The 20,129-nt window shown below is 40.8% G+C and overlaps 1 protein-coding gene across 1 annotated transcript; it reads left to right on the top strand.

Annotated features, from left to right (window-relative positions):
- Positions 1-18,017: 18,017 nt before the first annotated feature.
- On the top strand, positions 18,018-19,699 carry LOC147903610 (alpha carbonic anhydrase 7-like). The gene is made up of 7 exons (XM_087372533.1): positions 18,018-18,101; positions 18,193-18,413; positions 18,542-18,651; positions 18,731-18,833; positions 18,945-19,109; positions 19,221-19,271; positions 19,396-19,699. Exons 1-7 carry the CDS (start codon positions 18,050-18,052, stop codon positions 19,483-19,485), a joined length of 792 nt encoding a protein of 263 aa, XP_087228659.1. The 5' UTR covers positions 18,018-18,049; the 3' UTR covers positions 19,486-19,699.
- The last annotated feature ends 430 nt before the right edge of the window (positions 19,700-20,129 follow it).

Genomic DNA, 20,129 nt, shown 5'->3' with positions numbered 1-20,129 from the left:
CAAGGGCGATCTCCAAAAGCATGTTAACCAACCTGAAGAATTGCATGGATGGCAAATCCCAATTGTCATCTCAGTCCAATGGAGTTGCGATGCACCTGATGGCATCTACTCTCAAAGACATTTTTGAGCAATACAATAAGCAGATGTCTCAGAAGGTGAATTTTCTACAAGAGAAATCCATCGATGGAGCAAAGGCAAAGCAATGTGAGAAAAGTCTCAGGGAAGGTGCAGAAGCCAAGGTAGAGGAGGCACAAGCGAGGGCCTTGCAAGCACAAGACTAAGCTGAGGCCGCTATAAAAATGATCGACATGGAAAGGCATAGAAGAGCAGAAGCAGAGAAGCGCATGAAGGAGCTCCGATATAGGCTCGAAGAAGTGAGAAGTGACGGGGACATGGTAGACAAGGAGCTAGAAATGATGTGAAAGGAGCTTGAATATTAGAGAGCCAAAAAGGAGGATCTTTACAAACGGCTCTGCAACATGCAGAACGTATTGAACATTGAAAAAGACCAGATGATGGAGGAGTTGAAAAAGGGAGAATGCAAAAACTAGAAAGGTGATGCAGGAATTGCAAGAGAGCTTCAAGGCCAGGAAGGATGGGGCAGAGAGCAATGGGGCTGGAGAAGACAATGAGGCAGCTCTCCAAGCCAGGAAGGATGTAGAGAGTAGCCATGGTGGAGCAAGTTGCAGCAGCCATGATGGAGCAATTTGCAACATCCACGGTGAGGGTTTTTTTTTCAAAACACTATTGGAAGTCCAAAGAACAAGCTACAAGACCCTACAACAAGATTACGATAAGGCTGTGCACGAGCTTTTCGTGGCTTTCGATAGTTATGAAAAGCAATCCATCGTCCTGAGAGATTTCTAAACTAGAGTGGAAGTCTTGGAAATGGCCCATGTTGATGTTTTTGAGCAATTTAAACAGCTTCAACAGATGCTGAGGGATTCAGATGAAGTTATTGCACATAGTGAGCAAAGAGTGGAGGATATAAAAGAGAACATCTGCAGCCTTAGGATGATGAAGGAATTAAAAAGCAACTTCGTCATATAGAGAGCAAGACTGTGGTATTGATGGCTGCAATAGTTAAATCGGATGCCTATCCTACTATGCAGTAGGGTACGAATGCATGGTCTACCATACCCCCATCATAGATGACTGCATGATCCGATGGCCTATGTGCTACCACCCTATGCATGTTTTTTGCTTTGGGGTGTTTGTGCATACAAAATCGGTGTGTAGAGAATGCCATTTTCCATTGCCCAGCTCGTGCATAGATCAAATGTGCCTGCCTGCTATAGCTATCCTATGACGAGAAAGTAGATGCTGCAGCTCAATTTTTCATTTGGGAAAAAGATGCAAAAGACAAGGAGCTCAAATTGAAGAAGGCTAAGACTGAGCCTAACTACAAGGAAAAGGAACCTGAAGGGAGGAACCGGCCCCCTTCAAGAAAGGAGCAAGAAGAGCTAAGCCTGCAACCAGGAAGCTCAAATCAAGGAAAGAGGAAGCAGCATGAAGGGAGGAGCCGGACCCCTATAGCATGGAGGGGTCGGGCCCTTGCAACAGGAAGGAACCATCCCCATTCTAGAAAGGAGCAAGGAGGGCTAAGCCTACAATTAGGGAGCTCAACAAAGGAGTCCTTGAGATGTAATTTGAAGGAAATCAGTCTTTGAGATGGAATCTATGCAATCTGTGTGTAATCTATTGAATTTTAAATCTTCTCAAGAGTTTACTTGGGCAATGTTTTCTCAGCTATGTGGCTAGATAGTGTCCTTTGATCCATGCCAAGGACCATAATGTGAGACGAAAGATTTTGATTTGACAACTAATGTGAGATGAAAGATTTTGATTGGATCACTAATGTGAGATTGAAAGATTTCGATCAGTCAACTAATGTGAGACGAAAGATTTTGATTAGACAACTAATGTGAGACGAAATATTTTTATTAGACAACTAACATGAGACTGAAGAATGAGAAGGTCGTGCTCAATGAACTCTCTTCCTATTTAAGTGCAGTGCAAACACAACTAAGAGCCCATTATGAAATCTAGCCCCAAAACTTTGTACACCAATCCAAACTCTATACAACACTGATCCACTTATTGCTGATCCAACTACTAGGAATCTATGGCATACCCAAACTACTTTGGAATGCTTTTGTTCTATCTGAAAACGATGTTGGATGAACTCTTAGAAAAAGACCTGGAGAAGAAGGAGAAAAATAGCTGCAAGGAGGACATGCTTCGATGGTGGGTGTATTACTTGGAGTCGGCAGAGATGGTGAATATTAATTTCCATGGCTATTGTTTTTCCTACTCCTTTAAAGTACTTGTCAAGCTCATGATGTAGGTTTCTTTTTGCAGGAAATGATAGAGGTGTGAAGATGTATAGAGCGCAAAGACCAAGGTGAAGAGGACCCCCCAGCGAAAGGAGTTACTATGGGCATACAAGTCGGCAGAGTCAATCAAGCAGTGTGTAATCCAAGTCTGAAAAGGTCCACCATTGTACATCAGACTGGCCTAAAGATATGGGAGATGCCTGCTCTAGAGAGGCTGATAAGATAGTTGGGAGTTTGGAATTTCCTTGAGCCACAAAATGTCATTGTATTTTGAAAAAATAAAAATCTTGCAGAAATTTCTTGGACTTGTGGACTTTCTCATGGTGCTCGTAATCCTCGATTTTGTGTCGACATGCTTCCATGTTAGTACTTAAATGTTTTAAGTAGCTCGGTGGTTGAAATCTGGAAGTTAACGATAACCTGTCTAAAGGAAATTGTTTTAGTATAGCACTATGCAACAAATTTTAGGATAGCATGGTAGTATTGTAGGGATAGCACGGTAGTAGTGTAGAATTAGTTATCGCCAGTGCGGTGGTTGGTTGCACTAGGATATTAATAGCCACCGGCATGGTGATTTGCTTCTATTATTACAAGATGAATGGATTTGTGGACTCGTTATGGAAAATCAAGGCCGTGGTTGTTGGGATATACTAAAAACAAGCATGGGATGAAATATGACTATTAACAAAACAATAAATAGCCTAAAGGGGACTGTTGTAGTATAGCACTGTGCAGTAAATTTTAGGATAGCACAGCAATAGTGTAGGGATAGCATGGTTGTATTGTAGGATAAGTGATCGTCGTCAGCATGGTGGTTGGTTGCACTATGATATCAATAGCCACCAACGCGATGGTTTGCTTCTATTATTACAAGATGAATGGATTTGTGGATGTGTGGATTCGTTATGGGAAACTAGCGTGGTGGTTGTTGGGATATACTAAAAACAAGCAAGGGATTTACCGCTTGGGATTTACAAAAATAAATTTTTAATAAAACAAGCACGGTGGTTGTTTGGGATACATTTAAAAAAAGCATAGTCTCAAATACAAATTCCATTTTCCAGGACAAGTGGAGTATTGTTTCCTTGCAATGAGACAACATTGTCTTAGTACTATCTCACTTGTCCTTGTCCACTGCTCCAAGACACCCCAAGATGTGCTCATGCATGTCTAAATCCAATTTGAAGACACTCTTGCCCTTCTTTCAATGTGGCATAGGTTGCATCTGGAACTTAATAGCTCTTACTAGATGAAAGTACACACATGTTTGTGGACTCTTATGTAACAATTCATAATTGCCTCCTCTCTTGGATGTTTTTCTGTACAAAGAAGCTCCAGCTACTACATCCCACTTCTCATATGTTGTTCCCCAATTATCCTTAAGTGTTTCTTCAACCTTATTGTTAGGTTTTGTGCACTGCAACAGAAAGTATGGGTCATCTTCCTCGTTCTCCCCAGATGCTGCGACAAGTGAAAAGTTATCCCCCTCTTCCATTAGGAGAATTTTGGACTCAAAAAGGGCCTCATAAGGAGTGGATTAGCAAAATGGATTATGAAGTAATAAGGCCTACAAAGGGTCCCATCACCCCATATGGGGACAAAACAGTACATCTCCCTAGGCCCTTGGTGGTCCCCAAAAGCGCACCTCCCTCTCCCAGTTGGAGGGCCCCCCCACTCTCAAAAAGTTAGCTCTCTTTACAACCTTTAGATGGTCCACATTCCCAAAAAGTATCTCGCAGGTACACCCTAGCCCAAAAATTTGAAAATTTTCAAATTTTTCAAATGGCCCAAAACTCTTCAAAACCTTCCCAAAATGGCCCAAAACTCTTCAAAACCTTCCCCCAAACCATGTCTATGCACCCAAATCACTTTTCAACATCTAAATCCTACTCCTCACTGTAATCATCTTCCAATCCCACATTGATACTCCTTCTATTGTAAGCACTTTGCAACACCCAAATCCAATTTCTTCTCATCATTTTGTCCCAAACTTGCTTCCATTGATCCTATTATATCTTTCCATTGTCCCAAACTTGTTTCCATTAATTCTATTCTATTCTTCAATTGATCCAAGGCCTTATTTCTAAATCCCTCTCACGGCTTCATTGGAAGATCGCACCAATAAGCCATGAAAAATCACCTTGCACATCGAAGTTGCACAGGAATATGCCATGACTCGTCAATGTTATGGCCACAGGAGTATGCCACGACTCGTCAATGTTATGGCCACAAGGTTGTCGGCAGCAACATCTTTGCTTCCAGCCCATGCAAATCATAGGAGAGACCACCATGCTAGTTTTTGGCATAATAATGAGATGCAATCTATCATTATGAGCATCGCCTCAGCGCGGTCTCCAGCTTGACGACCTATCATCGCCCAAAATTCAAGGTTGTCTTGGACAGACCACTGCACTGATTCTTGGAGTTATAGCTCCATTACCTATTTTGATGTATTACAGGAGGAGGTCTATGATGACCAGCACACTGGCAAACGGAAGGAGATCTATGAAAGCCACCACGCTAGCTCTTTGAGTTATATATTTGTGTACCAAGGAAAATGTATTCTATTGTACAACAAAGCAAAATGCAATTGTCAATATGGCCCTTGAGGAGTCCCCTTTAGGGGCAAGGGCCATATTGACATGCCATTTCTATCCAGTGGCATCCTAGATATTGTATAATGCATGTCGATATGGGCCTTGCCCCTAGAGGGGACCCCTCAAGGGCTATATCATCAATTTCATTTTCTGAAAGATTGATTGTATTTTTCTAGATGTATCTCCATGCAACCACAATGGTGGGGTCGTTGGAGTTATTTTAGCAGTATTTTGGTCATAAACCAAGAAGATTGTAGTCCTTGTTTTGCAGTAATTATAAATGAGGGCAAAAGTACAATTAATCAAGTGAAAATTGAGCAAAAGAGATTACAATGTACATCTACATCTAATAATAGGTTATATAAAAATTATCAACTTATACCAAGAAAAAATTGAATAGAGGATCTTATATTTATAAAAACTCGACAATTGATGAGAGTTTTAAAGGCCAAAAGATTACAAGTAGCAGCCATAACCATTAAAGTTAACAACAGTGCATATTGAGAGCCTCAAATTGAACAAAAAGAGATTACATAAATGCCTTAGAGACCAAAACATTACACCCATTGTTGAGAACCTCATCTGAGCAAGAGGGAATTTGTACAACTCAGTTTTTCGCCAATCTACCTTGTTGCAATAAACTTTTTTAGGGAGCATACGATGGAAAGGCCGAAGACCCTGCACATTGCCAGGACTCAGATTACGCCCCCCCAGCAAGTCGCGAGTACTTTGCTCTGAAAATATTGAGGCCTTCGTCGACATCTAGGGGAACCCATATAGAACAACCATAAATAGGCCAGAGGTGAGCATGTCTTCTAAGGTTGTGACATGCAGATATGGGGGGAATCGACCATGGGAACGAAGGGTGTCCACTAGTGCCAGCATTTCTACTCCAGGTGAGTGGAATGCAATCACCTTATATGAGAAGGCAAATAACATTGGGATCACAGAGCATTGAGGGGGGGTGGCAGTAGGCATGCTGAAGATGAGTGGGTGAGCGTGGAGCAAAGTAGAGTAGGGGCAAAAAAGAGCTAGAGGAGGGGTGTGGAGCAAAGTAGCAAAGCATGTGGAGCAAAGTAGCAGAGCATGGGCAGATCAAAGCGACGTAGTAAAATGCCAAATGCCAGGAATCTTATATATATTATAAAGTTTGAGCCACCGTGGTGGAATCCCCTAGATGGGCTGGTAATCATGAAGAATACGCCATGTGATGCCACTCCGGTGGCTAGTAATTAACTGTTAGCTGGGTGGAATCTTAGCCACAAGAGAAGTGGCTAATGAGAGCCATCACCATCGGGTAGTAATTTCCACAAAGGTAAATCATGAAGATCTAATCACTCATTACCATGTCTAATCACTCATTACCATGCACTCTAGTTCTCTACTAAGCATTTGAGCCCATTGACTGGTAATTTTTATTGCACTCGTAGTGATCATGCATGCTAAAGCACGGTGGTGGGTGAGTGGTGGCACGGTGGAATCGTAGCCATGATAGACATGGCTTATGAGAGCCATCAGGCAGTAATTCCCACAAAAGTAAATCATGAAGCCTAATCACCTCTAATCCCTCATTACCATGCACTCTAGTACTCTCCTGAGCATGCAAGCCTGGTGACTGGTAATTGATTGCACTCATAGTAATCATGCATGCAAGCCCGGTGGTGGTAACTGCAAGCTGAGTAATTGTGGGCCACTACGGTGGTTGGTAATGAACTGCTAGCCTATGGGTCTTAGCCGCCACCACAGACGTGGCTGGGAATCTTAGATACCACCACCTCTAATCATTCATTACCATGCAAGTCAGTACTACCGCCCTGAATTATTCAAAATTCGGGCCAACCACCATGGTGGTCTCACCTTGATAGTAGTCACACTATAACCACCGCAGTGGCTCTCACCTTGACATTGTAGTCTACAAACCGCTATTCCATTCCCTTAACCATTTTGTCTTCTATCCCTCTCAAACGTTTCGTTCTCCCTTGCAATATCAAGCCTCCACGATTCCATTTCCTTCATTGTAATATCAAGCCTCCACTATTCCATTTCCTTCACTACTTCATCTTCTATCCCTCTCAACCATTTCTTTCTCCCTTGCAATCGAATTACAAACTCAAGCCTTCAGTATTACATTTGCTTCACTATTTCATCTTCTATCCCTCTCGACCATTTCTATCTCCCTTGCACTCTTCTTGCAACTTCTATCCCCTCTCGTAATGGACCCTACACAGTCCGGGAGCTCCTCACACAATCTTTTCTTCCCCTTTGCAGCACAGTGCGACAGCTCTCCTCCCCTGATCTTGAAATCCTGACATATGGGAGCTCCTCTCTTGCTCTTCAGAATCCCAATTTGAATGCTCTCTAAAACTTCACCAGGTTGGTACAGAAGGTGAACGTGAAGGAGGGGTAACTAGTGTGTCACGTTTAGAAGATTACCATCAATGAAAGTGTGATTGAAAATGCTCTAGGAATTTCTGGAGGTAGTTTGCAAGCACACTTTTTTGAGAAATAGCTCCTTTTTTCCCAAACTTGAACTTCAAGATGCGCCCCTTCCACTCATGCAAGATATTGCCTCTCTTGCTTATGTGGACCTTTGGACAATCCTTTCATCAGTGTCTAGTCTCTCCTGAGCATGCAAGCCCGGCAACTGGTAATTGATTGCACTTGTAGTAATCATGCATGCAAGCCTGGTGGTGGTAACTGAAAGCTGAGTAATTGCGGGCCACTACGGCAGTTGGTAATGAGCTGCTAGCCCGTGGGTCTTAGCCACCACCACAGACGTGGCTGGGAATCTTAGATACCACCACCTCTAATCATTCATTACCATGCAAGCCAGTACTGCCGCCTTGAATTATTCAAAATTCGAGCCAACCACCGCGGTGGCTCTCACCTTGATAGTAGTCACACTATAACCACCGCGGTGGCTCTCACCTTGACAGTATAGTCTACAAACCGCTATTCCATTCCCTTAACCGTTTTGTCTTCTATCCCTCTCAAATGTTTCGTTCTCCCTTGTAATATCAAGCCTCCACTATTCCATTTCCTTCAATGCAATATCAAGCCTCCACTATTCCATTTCCTTCACTGCTTCATCTTCTATCCCTCTCGACCATTTCTTTCTCCCTTGCAATCGAATTACAAACTCAAGCCTCCACTATTCCATTTCCTTCACTATTTCATCTTCTATCCCTCTCGACCATTTCTATCTCCCTTGCACTCTTCCTGCAACTTCTATCCCCTCTCATAATGGACCCTACATAGTCCGAGAGCTCCTCACACAATCTTTTCTTCCCCTTTGCAGCACAGTGCGAGAGCCCCTCCTCCCCTGATCTTGAAATCGTGACATATGGGAGCTCCTCTCTCGCTCTTCAAAATCCCAATTTGGAAGCTCTCCAGGGGCAACTATGTGTCAAGGTCAGAAGATTACCATCAATGAAAGTGTGATTGAAAATGCTCTAGGAATTTCTGGAGGTAGTTTGCAAGCACACTTTTTTGAGAAACAGCTCCTTTTTTCCCAAACTTGAACTTCAAGATGCGCCCCTTCCACTCATGCAAGATATCGCCTCTCTTGCTTATGTGGACCTTTGGACAATCCTTTCATCAGCATCTAGTCTTTCAAGGTGTAGGTGCAAGGGATCCACTCATCGACCAATGCATTTTTGGTGTTGTGGAAGATATAAGAGGTCACATCATTGCATGGTCTTGTAGCCTTGCTCCTTACCATTCTTACAGAGGTTGCAACAGCAAGAATGGGACTCCACACAGGGCAATGAATCTCCAACAGAGGCACAAAAGAGGAAGAAGGAGAGGGACAAAGTAGCACCAATAGAGGCACAGGAGAGAGAGAGAGGGGGGGTAGGGTGTGAGGTAAAAAGAAATAATGGAAGAGAGAGAGAGAGAGAGAGAGAGAGAGAGAGAGAGAGAGAGAGAGAGATGAGCTATAGCAAGCAGGCAAGAGAAAGAGGGAGCAAAGAAAGAGGGGGAAGAGGAAAATGCAAGGGTTCGAGGGCAGGCTTACATTTCAAAAATAGAGGGAATGGTAGGCTAGACTAGAATAGTGGGGCTAGAAGCCGTTCAAAGAGGGAGGGAGGAAGAAAACTTCACCACCACAAGAGGCCCACCACGTCATTGAAAGTGAATTTGGGCTCATGTGGGGGAGAAGGCTCAAACATGGGTTAAGGGGGGGGGATGATTTGGGTTGTCCCCATAAAGGCTCTCTGCAGGCCTTCGCACCCTCCACCTCAACATACCATTACCCTACACCTTCTAGCACTCTCATTGGTAAACCTCAAATCTCTCTATAATCCCTTGAAATTAGGAAACACTAATTGAAGGCCCTTTCTGAGACCCCATTTCTCCCTTAATGTAGTGCAATTAATTAAAATGCAAGTGACCAGATGTTACAATTCATCGTTCTTTTTTTTATCGTTTAATGATGCAATTCATTTTAAAATCAGGGAAAAAATTAGGGGCGAATTTTAGCCCAAGGGCTAATTTAGAGGCTTTCCCAAGTTGGTTGGGCTAATATTTAGAGCTTTAAATTTGATAAATTAGCCCAAAAATAAAGGTGGGCTAACTTTTAAAGCCTCAAATTTGATAAAGTCGCCCCCCTAAAAGTGGTAGTAAGGCTAATATTTATAACTCTATATGGGAAAAGATTCGCCCATTGACCTACACTATTATAATCTTGTTGCCTCCTTATTTTTTACCATGTTTAAAATGTAAATGAGATGTTGCAATTCATTGTTTATTTTTATATCGTCATCATACATGTATGTGCTTACAAAGAACCTCATAACTTTGCAAATAACATGTAATGGAGCATTGCACTATTTATTTTGTTGTGCTAGTTGTTAATGAAGTTATAAATCTTTCCCAGCACACTTTCATCGGTAGTCGATGGCACAAGACGATGAAGAAATGAGAATTACATAGAAGATTACTACCTCATGAAAGTGTAAGGGAAAGATTTCTAACTTCATGAAAGGAAATTTCATGTGTTACATGTCCATGGCAATCCTACAAATACTCAAAGAAGATGTAAATGCATCACACCTAAACCATCAACAAAGTGTAATTTTAGTAACTACGAAATTTTCATTACCCAACAATTGACATATAGTAAGTATAAGTATTAAGGAAATATGGGAGGAGCTTGTCATCACGTTGTATATGGGAAAAGTATACCTGGTAAGCCACATTAGATCTGGGCAAAGTATACATGGTGAGCCACGTTCGATATGAGCAAAGTATAGGGGGTGCCCATTTAGCAAAAATTATAAATACATTGGGTGAGGCCAAAAAATACAAGGAGTGCTTATTTTGCAAAAATTATGATTACATTTGTTGTGGCCAAGAAAAAAAAGGCAATTCCATTTGAAGATGAAGAACAAAAAACGTTGTCATTTTGCAGTGCCACACTTGAGTGTCAATTCACCTGTCCCCAAAAACAATCACATCACTGGCAATTGTTCAACAAAGCTGTGAAAATCTTGCAAAGCAAGACGATCCCAATGAAAGTAGCTAGGATGAAAAGTAATATCACCAACGACTTGATGATTGTAGAGTGTCTAAAAGGAACCGATTTGCAAAACTCAATGATTAAAAGTGAATGTAACCAACTTGCAGATATATCATTGAAACATGTCAATATGTCTATGCTCAAGTAACACGGATAGAGATAACTCCAAACTCAATTTTAGAACTAACACAATACACATTAAACATTTGCAAAGACAACATGGAAACTTATTCTACTTTCTTCCAACATCTCAAAATTCCATTTAAAAAATTGATCTATTTCATTATAATTATGTCAATATGTTCTAGCATAACTAACTTGGATAGGAGTCCCAACATGTTACAGTCTGCACAACCGAGGATTAGATGAAAAGGTTTCTTCGATGCCAAGAGTATCATACAATTTTTGGGCTAGAGGAGAATTGCAATTTGGACATGCACTCAGCAGCTTTTAAGTATTTACAAGACAAGCCAGAGGAAAATTACAAGTTGGACATGCACTCCTAACCTTTAAAGTATTTACAAGACAAGCCAAGTGAAACAATGTGACATGGGAGAGCATAATAACCGGTTGTCCTCGTATTGAAATGATCTTGACATATAGGACATATAGGTCCATCATCTAAAAAAGAAATGGGCATCGGAATGCTAAAGGCTTTTAAATACCCGAGCCCACAAAATGTGGATCAAGGTTACGAACATGGCCTCCTTCTTTGGTATGTTGATGTGTGGCTTGTGCATCTCATGCTTAAGGCAAAAAACCTACAACTCCGAACATGATAGCGCGAATAGTATTTTTTCCAACGAATGCGGGAAGATGGCCTTTTTATAACCTATTGTAGGCATACCGCACGGTATTTCGAGTTACCATGTGGTATCTCAATGGACATGGTTGCGCTCATCGCGGTGCCCTAAAATCTAATGAGTGATATATTAATATACCTTGTGATGTTCATAATATTGCACCGTGTTTTTATATACTGTGCGGTAAGCTCAGAGATATACAACATAGAATTTGTGTATATGGAACTGTAAGTTCAAAGAGGTATTTGTGAATACCATGTAGTATTTGGCTAGTCAATAGGTCACCTTTGGTTGGTTGAAAAAAATGTGTTTTGTGTGTTTAGAACATGAAGAAGTGTTTTTGAATCAAAAAATGCATATTATATTTAAAAAACAATCCCTTACTATGAAAAAAGTTCTACTAGGGAGGTTGCATGGTATGGCACTTTCAAGGAGAGTAGAATGTTATAAATTGCAAGACATTTGATCATGTAGTCATGGAAAACTTTTCACAATATAGCAAAGATAGCTATAGTAATGTGAATTTCATTTCAAGTAGGATGAATTATATTGGAATGATACAATACATTTTCTTGAATTCCAGAGAATTCAAAGTATTCATCTTTGGTGTCAAATGGTTCAAGGTTCAAGGTTATGTGTAGAGGGTCTCATGCTGCAATGAAGAAAGAATTTTTCCATTGACTCTCAAATGACTCAACAAAAATTTAGGAGAATATTATAGACATATAAATTTTACCATGAATTGTGAGAAAGTAAGCACTTTCTACCATGTGGACGAATCTATTCTACGCATGCATTGTGAGCATGTGACCCATAAATGTATTATGGATTATTCTATTCAAATCTTATATTTTTTTTCAACTAGATCGCGAGTGGAACTTTGGAGGACATGGAAGCTAGCACTTCTTTTATGCCTCCTATACATGTTGTCAAGAATTGGGATAGTTTGAGCTCACATGAGTAATTTCTTAGACATGACTATGACTTTATGAGGTTTTATTTTGATTCACAAGATTCATATAACTTGGTTATAGATAATATAGAATTATCTGATGCTTCTTTGGACTAAAGTTGAACAGCATCCAAAGATTACCTATGACCCATCTTCTACAATTGAGTCATAATGTATTTTCCAAAAATCACAATTAGCAATCTAGCTCATATGTTAATGCTTTAATCAATGCTGTCATAGTCTTACTCTAGCTTGGTTTTGACATTTATTTTGATGCTTATTTCAACATTTATATCAATGCCCTATCGATGTTAATTTTGATGCCTATCAATTTCACAAAAAAATTGATGTTTTGTATTTTCTAAATAAGAAGCCTTGAAAATTAACATCAAATTAAAAACATTTAGTATTAGTGGTAGTAGTGTCAATAAAGGTTGATCACATACCATACCCAACTCAAACGCTTTACCCATCCCTAAGGAAAAGAGAGTAGGTTCTTCATTTGCATGCTTCTTTGGACATGAATCAAACTGATGCAATAGCTACATGCCAATCAAAATAATCTTTGCCTACTTATCCTTAGTCCTACCATACTAGCTTTGGCCAATTCTAATGCTCCTACCAATGTTTAGATTATATGAAACTCCAACCTTAAGCATGCAATACACTAAGCAAGATCACATCGTACCATGTGGAAGGAGTGTGGAAGAGAGGCAAGGAAAAGTTTATTGGTTTGGAAGTTAATTCTTTTTAATGGATCATATATCTATTCCTTTTAAATCATTATTTTGATGCTTTCTTCCATGACAATTATATCAATGCCCATCCTTGAAAACTATTTCAAATATGTCCAGGGAGCTTACTTGAGAAATATGCAAAATTGCTAACTGGTGTGCACAGCAAGCTTTATTTTCTTGCGGTTTTACAAAAATTATAGGATATTTAGCTTCAAAAAGTGAAAACTTCCATACAAAGGAGGTGTATATAGGCTATCGAAACACATTGGTATGCAATTTCTTAAATACCCCTTGAATGTATGTGCTAGCTATATGGGGGTTTTTACATAGTGAATGCCTCAGGCAAGGAGGCATCTCAAATGCCCTTATATATACTAGTGGAGTTCCAAAACAAGGTGATGTAAGTTTGGTGGACTAATGGAATAAGATGGAGCAAGTTGGAAACCACTTGAAGAGGTGGGCACACTTGGGAACCGTTCTGGAGGTGGCACACTTAGGAACCTTTCTCAAGGCTTCAAGGCATTGTTGCTTGAGGCAATTATTAAGAAGGTTTAAGGCCATTGGTTGCCCAACACAATAGTGAGTGAAAGGGAATGTGGATAGGATACAAAGTAATGCCACGAACCCCTTATGAAAGATGAAAGATTAGAAGTAGTTTCAAGGACCAAGGAGTAGCATCTAGTGTTGGATAGATGCCTTAGGGTGGAAAACACAATGATTTTATAGGGCAGAAGCCGTTTAGTTCGCTATGGAGTTCCAACAACAGCTTCTCCAAATTTAAGTATTTGGGTAGAAAATTCTTCCTTAGTGGCTTGCTCTCGTAGGGTTCTTAGTAAGAGGATTTAGCTACAAAACTGTATATTTCTTTGTAAGTTCTCAGTTTTTATAACTTGGCATCTCTCATCCTCTCACTTCAACATGCTTTATGAGCTAAAAATGACTTGAAACATGGCATCCAAGACTTTGATAGTGTCACCTATGCAATCTTGTCAAATCACCAATAAGGTCGACGGCAATATCCCACACTCATGCAAAGGCATGCTGATTGTTTAATTTTTAGATCTTCTTGAGGTAGACGTGCAAGGTGAGGAATTTGTAATAAATTTATTGGAATTTGGCAAGAGGATTTTCAAATGTATTTTGGTTATAATTTCTACCTATCGAACGAACAAAAGTTATTTTTTATGTAAAAACTGTATAAATATTTCTTTGTAAGTTCTCAGTTTTTATAACTTGGCATCTCTCATCCTCTTGCTTCAACATGCTTTATGAGCTAAAAATGACTTGAAACATGGCATCCAAGACATTGGTAACGTCACCTATGCAATCTTGTCAAATCACCAATAAGGTCAACGGCAATATCCCACACTCATGCAAAGGCATGCTGATTGTTTAATTTTTAGATCTTCTTGAGGTAGACATGCAAGGTGAGGAATTTGTAATAATTTATTTATTGGAATTTGGCAAGAGGATTTTCAAATGTATTTTGGTTGTAATTTCTAACTATCGAATGAACAAAAGTTTTTTTATATGTAAAAACCGTATATTTCTTTGTAAGTTCTCAGTTTCCATAACTTGGCATCTCTCATCCTCTCACTTCGGCATGCTTTATGAGCTAAAAATAACTTGAAACATGGTCTTCTAATAAGTAGATCTATGACTATAAAGAGCCAGGCCTTGATCACCCATTTGACAGGCAGCAGTCCTCAACCGCAAGCTCCAGCTATGGCTGCTACCCCTGCTCTTGTTGCTCATCAGACTCATGCTTTGGTGCTCTCGGTGCCTGCTCAAGGCCATATCAACCCCATGCTCGTCTTCTCCATCCAGCTCACCCTCCATGGATCCATCATCACCTTCATCACCACTCAAGCAAATCACTCCCGCACCCTCCACTCCTACTCTCAAGTCGTTCCCCCCCTCCACAAACCTCTTCTTGACATCTGATTCCTTTCCATCCCCAATGCGTCATGGCCTTCCCCCTCCACAACGTCCCTTTCAACTTCGGAAGCATGGTGCAAATCCTCAAACTAATCCTCTACTTACTAAAATTTTGTACTTGAAACATGTCCAACGATTAAAATGTTGAACATTGTCACATGTCAACTTTCCTTCCAATTAGGATTCACATATTGAAATGAGTGAGACACATAAATGAGAGCTTGACATAGTTTGAGACCTAGTATTATTCTCAAAAGATGAGACATGCTATTGATCCAAATTGGTAGTTTAATTGTCCCACTATAATATTATGACTATAGAGAATAAAATGAGAATTGCTAACATCTTGGGCAGAAACCAAAGGTTGAGTGGAGGAGTTGAGTTTCCCTGTGCATGCACGATTCTTCCAATCTCTGGGATCCTCCCGGCTCCCTGAAGATAGCGCGGTTGGATTCAAAGACTCTATATAGTGTAAAGGACATGAGTATTGAGGTGGAGAGGGTGGGTGCCTTGAATGAAGAGGTAGAGATTAGTTTGGCTGGTGTGAGAGATGAGGAGAACATTGTAGTGGAGGAGTTGCCAACGCCGACATCTTATGTGGATCTATTGGGAAAGAAACTTAGGGCAAGTTTTACAAGGCTGGAAGAGGATGAAACCAAGAAACTATTGCAAGCTGAGGTCGTTCGCAGGTCTAAAGAAGTGGCAAGAAAGGATTGGTTTGAGAACTCGAGGCATTCACCTCACAAAATTTTACTGTACCATGTGCATTCAAAAGGAGGGATATCTTAATTTTTCTTCTCATAAAAATTTAATAGGTTTAAAATAACAGGAGGGGTTTTTTAATTCAAATTTAGAAAAAAATCACTTAGTTCATAAGTAAAGAGTGGTATTTTTAATGGGGATGAAATTTTAGTTGAGGCGTTTTTTTAATACCCCTTGCACACACATGATACATAGGGTTTTCTAGTAGTGCACCCCCTGAGTTTGAGAATGGGAATAAACATGCGATTCTCCATAGATTGCAAGTGAAGGATGTTAGACCACAATTGAAACAGTTGTCTAGAGGTGCTGTGTATTTGTTTTCCATAGGAGTGACTTCCCACGTTCGAAGAGGTGTGTCAGTTTATTTGGTTTGAATGTTACATTCTAGCCAATGCATATGTGGCCGGTTTTCTTGGGAAGGGGTCTTTGTTGGTTTGATGTGTATCATAGGGTCAACTCTAATGTGGGATTGTATTAGAGGGGCCTTCCTCTAGGCCGCTTTGTTGGTGTGTAACCAATATGCATTTGGAGGGACGCCTCTTGGTACCTATTCTTGTTTTGTGGATAACTTTTATGAAGGATGGAGCTACTTGGACCGAGGGGCAACTAATGAAGTTGGAGAGGAGGGGCATTTCAAAGAGGCGGAGAATGCTATTACCCCCTCTGTACTAACGCTATTATTGTTATGTGGATCTCATTTATGAAGGATGGAGCTACTTTGCCCAAGGGGCAACTCTCGAAGTTGGAGATTCAAAGAAGAGAAGAATGCTATGGCTTCTCAAAAGACACTACAGGATTTAACAGTAGCGCTGCACGAAGTGGGAGGATCTTTATGGATCACCTCGATCTCCTTGAGGCTACGTTTTGAGGCCATGGGTTGCTACAAGCCGGGCAAGAAGAAATGGACAGAAGGAATAATGGGTAACAGGTTGCGAAAAGGGAGGGCTTTGAAGGCAGATCCTGTACAGATTGAAATTACAGCTCTTATTGCCTCTTTTAAAGAGGGTCGGTGGGGAGATTATAAGCTTCCGCTTGACGTTAATCGATATTGGAATAGAAAAAATTCGTGGAGAAATTGAATCGGGAACGCAATTCCAAAGCCGTATATACAATCTCCGCCAGAAGGACAGGGATAAAGCTGCATGATCTTCAAGCTACACGAGGGCGGCTCAACTCGACTCAGGAAAAAAGGTACAAGCGATTCGATGGGCTTCTGTGTACCGACATGCTACCGCCTACCTAGTACTTCTCACACATTGGAGCACGCGGGCACTCTGGAAGAATTTTCATGACGTAAAACAAACCTCCAAAACTTTTGAAATTCTATCTCCTAGGGGTACCCAATGGGTCACTCTTGTTTTCTTTGTGACTTTCTCGAGGATTTTGTTGGAGTTTAGGAGCTTGAAGCTCGACCTACTGATGCCCGTGATGATCAAATGGTTATAGGTGCCCATGACGATTGATTGAATGGTTATAATGGCTTGCTTTCCTGTAAAATAATCTAGAACTCCTATATGCCTGCTACCAAAGCCAACATTCTTATATTTTTTGGTATAAAACTCCCATGCCAAAAAACTAATTTGCATTGCATTTTGGAAATTCACATTAATGCAGTGCACCTTCATTAACCTAAGTGCAATAGTTGATTAAAGAAACCTAACCAACCTAATGTGAGCTAATGTAACCCAACCTGATGTAGCTCAACCTAAACCTAATGTAACCTATCTGAGGAGAGCCGACACAAGGGAAGGGGAGGCTTGTTGAGAAGGAAGAAGGGGAGGGAGAGGGCAGAGGGGAAGGCATTGAGAGGAAAAGGGAGGGAAAGGAGTTGACAAGCCAAAGGGAAAGCCCAATCAAAGCCTTCATACTACAAGTGAAACTGCAAAGGCTACATGGGTAGCAAACTGAATGGGGGGAGGGTGAGGAGAATCACCAAAAATCTGTAATCTAGACGAGGGGATTTTTAATGCCAATTTTCACAAAAAGTTTTGGTACACAAATGACAGGGTTATTTGTTCCTTTGAGAAAAAACACAAACTTTTCTATAGTAAAAGTTTATTGAAAATTGCATATAATTATGTGGTTTTAATTAATTCTTGAATGCACTTATAATCTTTATGGTATACTTCTAGATAATGATAGAGTATAATACATGACTTCTTTATAAGGAAAACAACTAGGTCGGAGACTTTAAGGGAAAGTAAGGCTAGGAATTTTTACCCTTCGGAAAAGGAACTTAGAAATAAAAGAAAATAAGGTCTGTGTGCTTGTGGGGAAAAAACATCAAGGACAAAAAAATGGTGGGCTTCCTCTACCCCTTCACCTATTTAATGGCATGTGAGCCTTCGAGTTCTCTCAAGCTTTTTGGGTCTTAAGCTCTTTGTTCTTCTTCCTCGATCTCTTACCATGGGCGTTGTTCTTTGTCTCCTCCTCCTTTGCTCCATAGTCTTTGCCGGAGGTAATCTCGAACATATCACCTACACTTCCTCTTTTCCATCCCATTATATACGTCTTACGTAGTCGCATTTCCTTCACTTTTGCCATCCCAGATGGTGCCGCCGACGGCCAGTTCGACTACAGCTGCGACGGTCCCCTCGGCCCAGCCCACTGGGGCGAGCTCCAGCCAGAATGGATTTCGTGCAGCATAGGAGTATCCCAGTCTCCCATTGACATTGTCGTAGAAGACGTCGTCAGCGACGTTATCCCAGGCGTGGAACTCAGCTACTCCAGCGGGAACGCTCTGCTTCAAATAAGGGAGCACGACGTTGCGGTACTGCTCTTTACGATAGTTCGAATTTTTCCAACGCAGCCTCGGGTTTGGATTGCGGAGCTTTTTACAGCTTCTGGAATCAGCTGCTAGCTCCTCCTTATATTTGACAGAATTACGATGAATGGCAGGTTCAGTGGACGGAAGACGGTGGAGGCCTTTATAATTTCGCGGGCGTTGAGTACAAGCTCGACCACTTCCACCTGCATTTACCAAGTGAACACACTATAAACGGTTCCAGGTACCCTCATTCATCCTCCTCTCTCTCCCACCTTTTCCCTTCTGCATCACCATACTAAAAGTTTTCGTTACCTCTGCAGATTCCCCCTCGAAATGCATATGGTACATCGAAGTCTTGACAACAGGCTAGCGGTAGTTGCTGTCCTGTACGTACGTGGAGAAGAGGATGACTTTCTGGCGCAGGTAATTTAAACCTGGCATCAGATGCAACGCATTAGCTTTAGTCCTTCATGCAATCGTCCGAGGGAGAGAATTACAACCAACACAATCGAATAAGTTGTTACATGTCAACAGACACTCGAAAAGCTTCCCCAGCTTATTGAGACTAGAGAGACAGAATTCGACATCGGAAATACGACCATCAATAGCATGGACTTGGGCAACCTCTACTACCATTACACGGGGTCCCTCACAACCCCTCCTTGCACCGAGGAGGTTTCGTGGATAATCATGAAGAAGGTACTACACATTTTCCTTTCAGTTACTAATTATCAAAATCTCTGTGTCTAAGCAATATCGATGATGCAAACCTGCCGAAAGATTGAAAAGCTTAAGTTAATTGCATTGCAGATACGAACTGTGGCAGACGAACAAGTTGACACACTTGGAAAAACTGGATTGGTACGTTCTGTTTGCTTTTTTCACAAGCGTGACTGAAATTTCTAGCTACGTCTCTCTAGCTTCAGTGTTACTGTCACTGTGTCGCGGGATGCCTCAAATCCGTAACTATTACCATGCTTTGCAGTTCCCAAATGCACGGCCCATCCAAGACTTAAATGGAAGGCAGATATACGAATCCGAAATCATTACCAACGATGGAATAGGCATCATATGACAACTTTATCCAGCCACATTTTCGATAAAAGAAACCTAAAAGTCATGTTTCACGTGATCGAGTCCTTACGCACATGAATTACATTACAATAACACTGATATAAAGAGTAATATATATATGTCAAGTTTCAAGGACTCTTCAATGTGTACAAGTTCTCAATTGAAAAAATGAAAGACAAGAAGCTTTATTTAATGTTTAAACATTAAAACGTTGATTTATGTCCCCCCACTCACATTGTGGGCTCTATAATGTAGGGTGTACATAATATAAAGTTAGTACATGCCTATGAGATTATTTTATTGTACCACTATGTAACGTGAGGATACAATTTAGTTTTCTAAAAGTGTCCACAACATAACATATTTCATCGGTGCTTGTTTTAGTTGGATAAAAGTAATGGACCTGAGGGTGTCTTTCTATGTGTACTATGCAAAACCCCACTACCCCACCATCCCTCCAGCATAAACTAGATGATAGAAAAGGCATATTGTTTTGAATGAACTAAACTGCCTATTACTGCATACTTCTTGTGATAGGTAATAAATGAAGACCATCTGTAATCTCTTAACTCTCGCTGTGATTTTTTTGTTTCTTTAGTGAGGATGATGTCAAATGGAAAAATTCAAATTGTAAGAGGAAGTTAT

The sequence above is a fragment of the Dipteris shenzhenensis genome, chromosome 3 (genome assembly GCF_047967505.1).
Source record: "Dipteris shenzhenensis isolate YYH24624 ecotype China chromosome 3, Dip_SZ_1.0, whole genome shotgun sequence".
NCBI classification, from domain to species: domain Eukaryota; kingdom Viridiplantae; phylum Streptophyta; class Polypodiopsida; order Gleicheniales; family Dipteridaceae; genus Dipteris; species Dipteris shenzhenensis.
The sequence above is the reverse complement of the archived record's forward strand: the minus strand, read 5'-3'. Positions and strand labels throughout refer to the sequence as shown.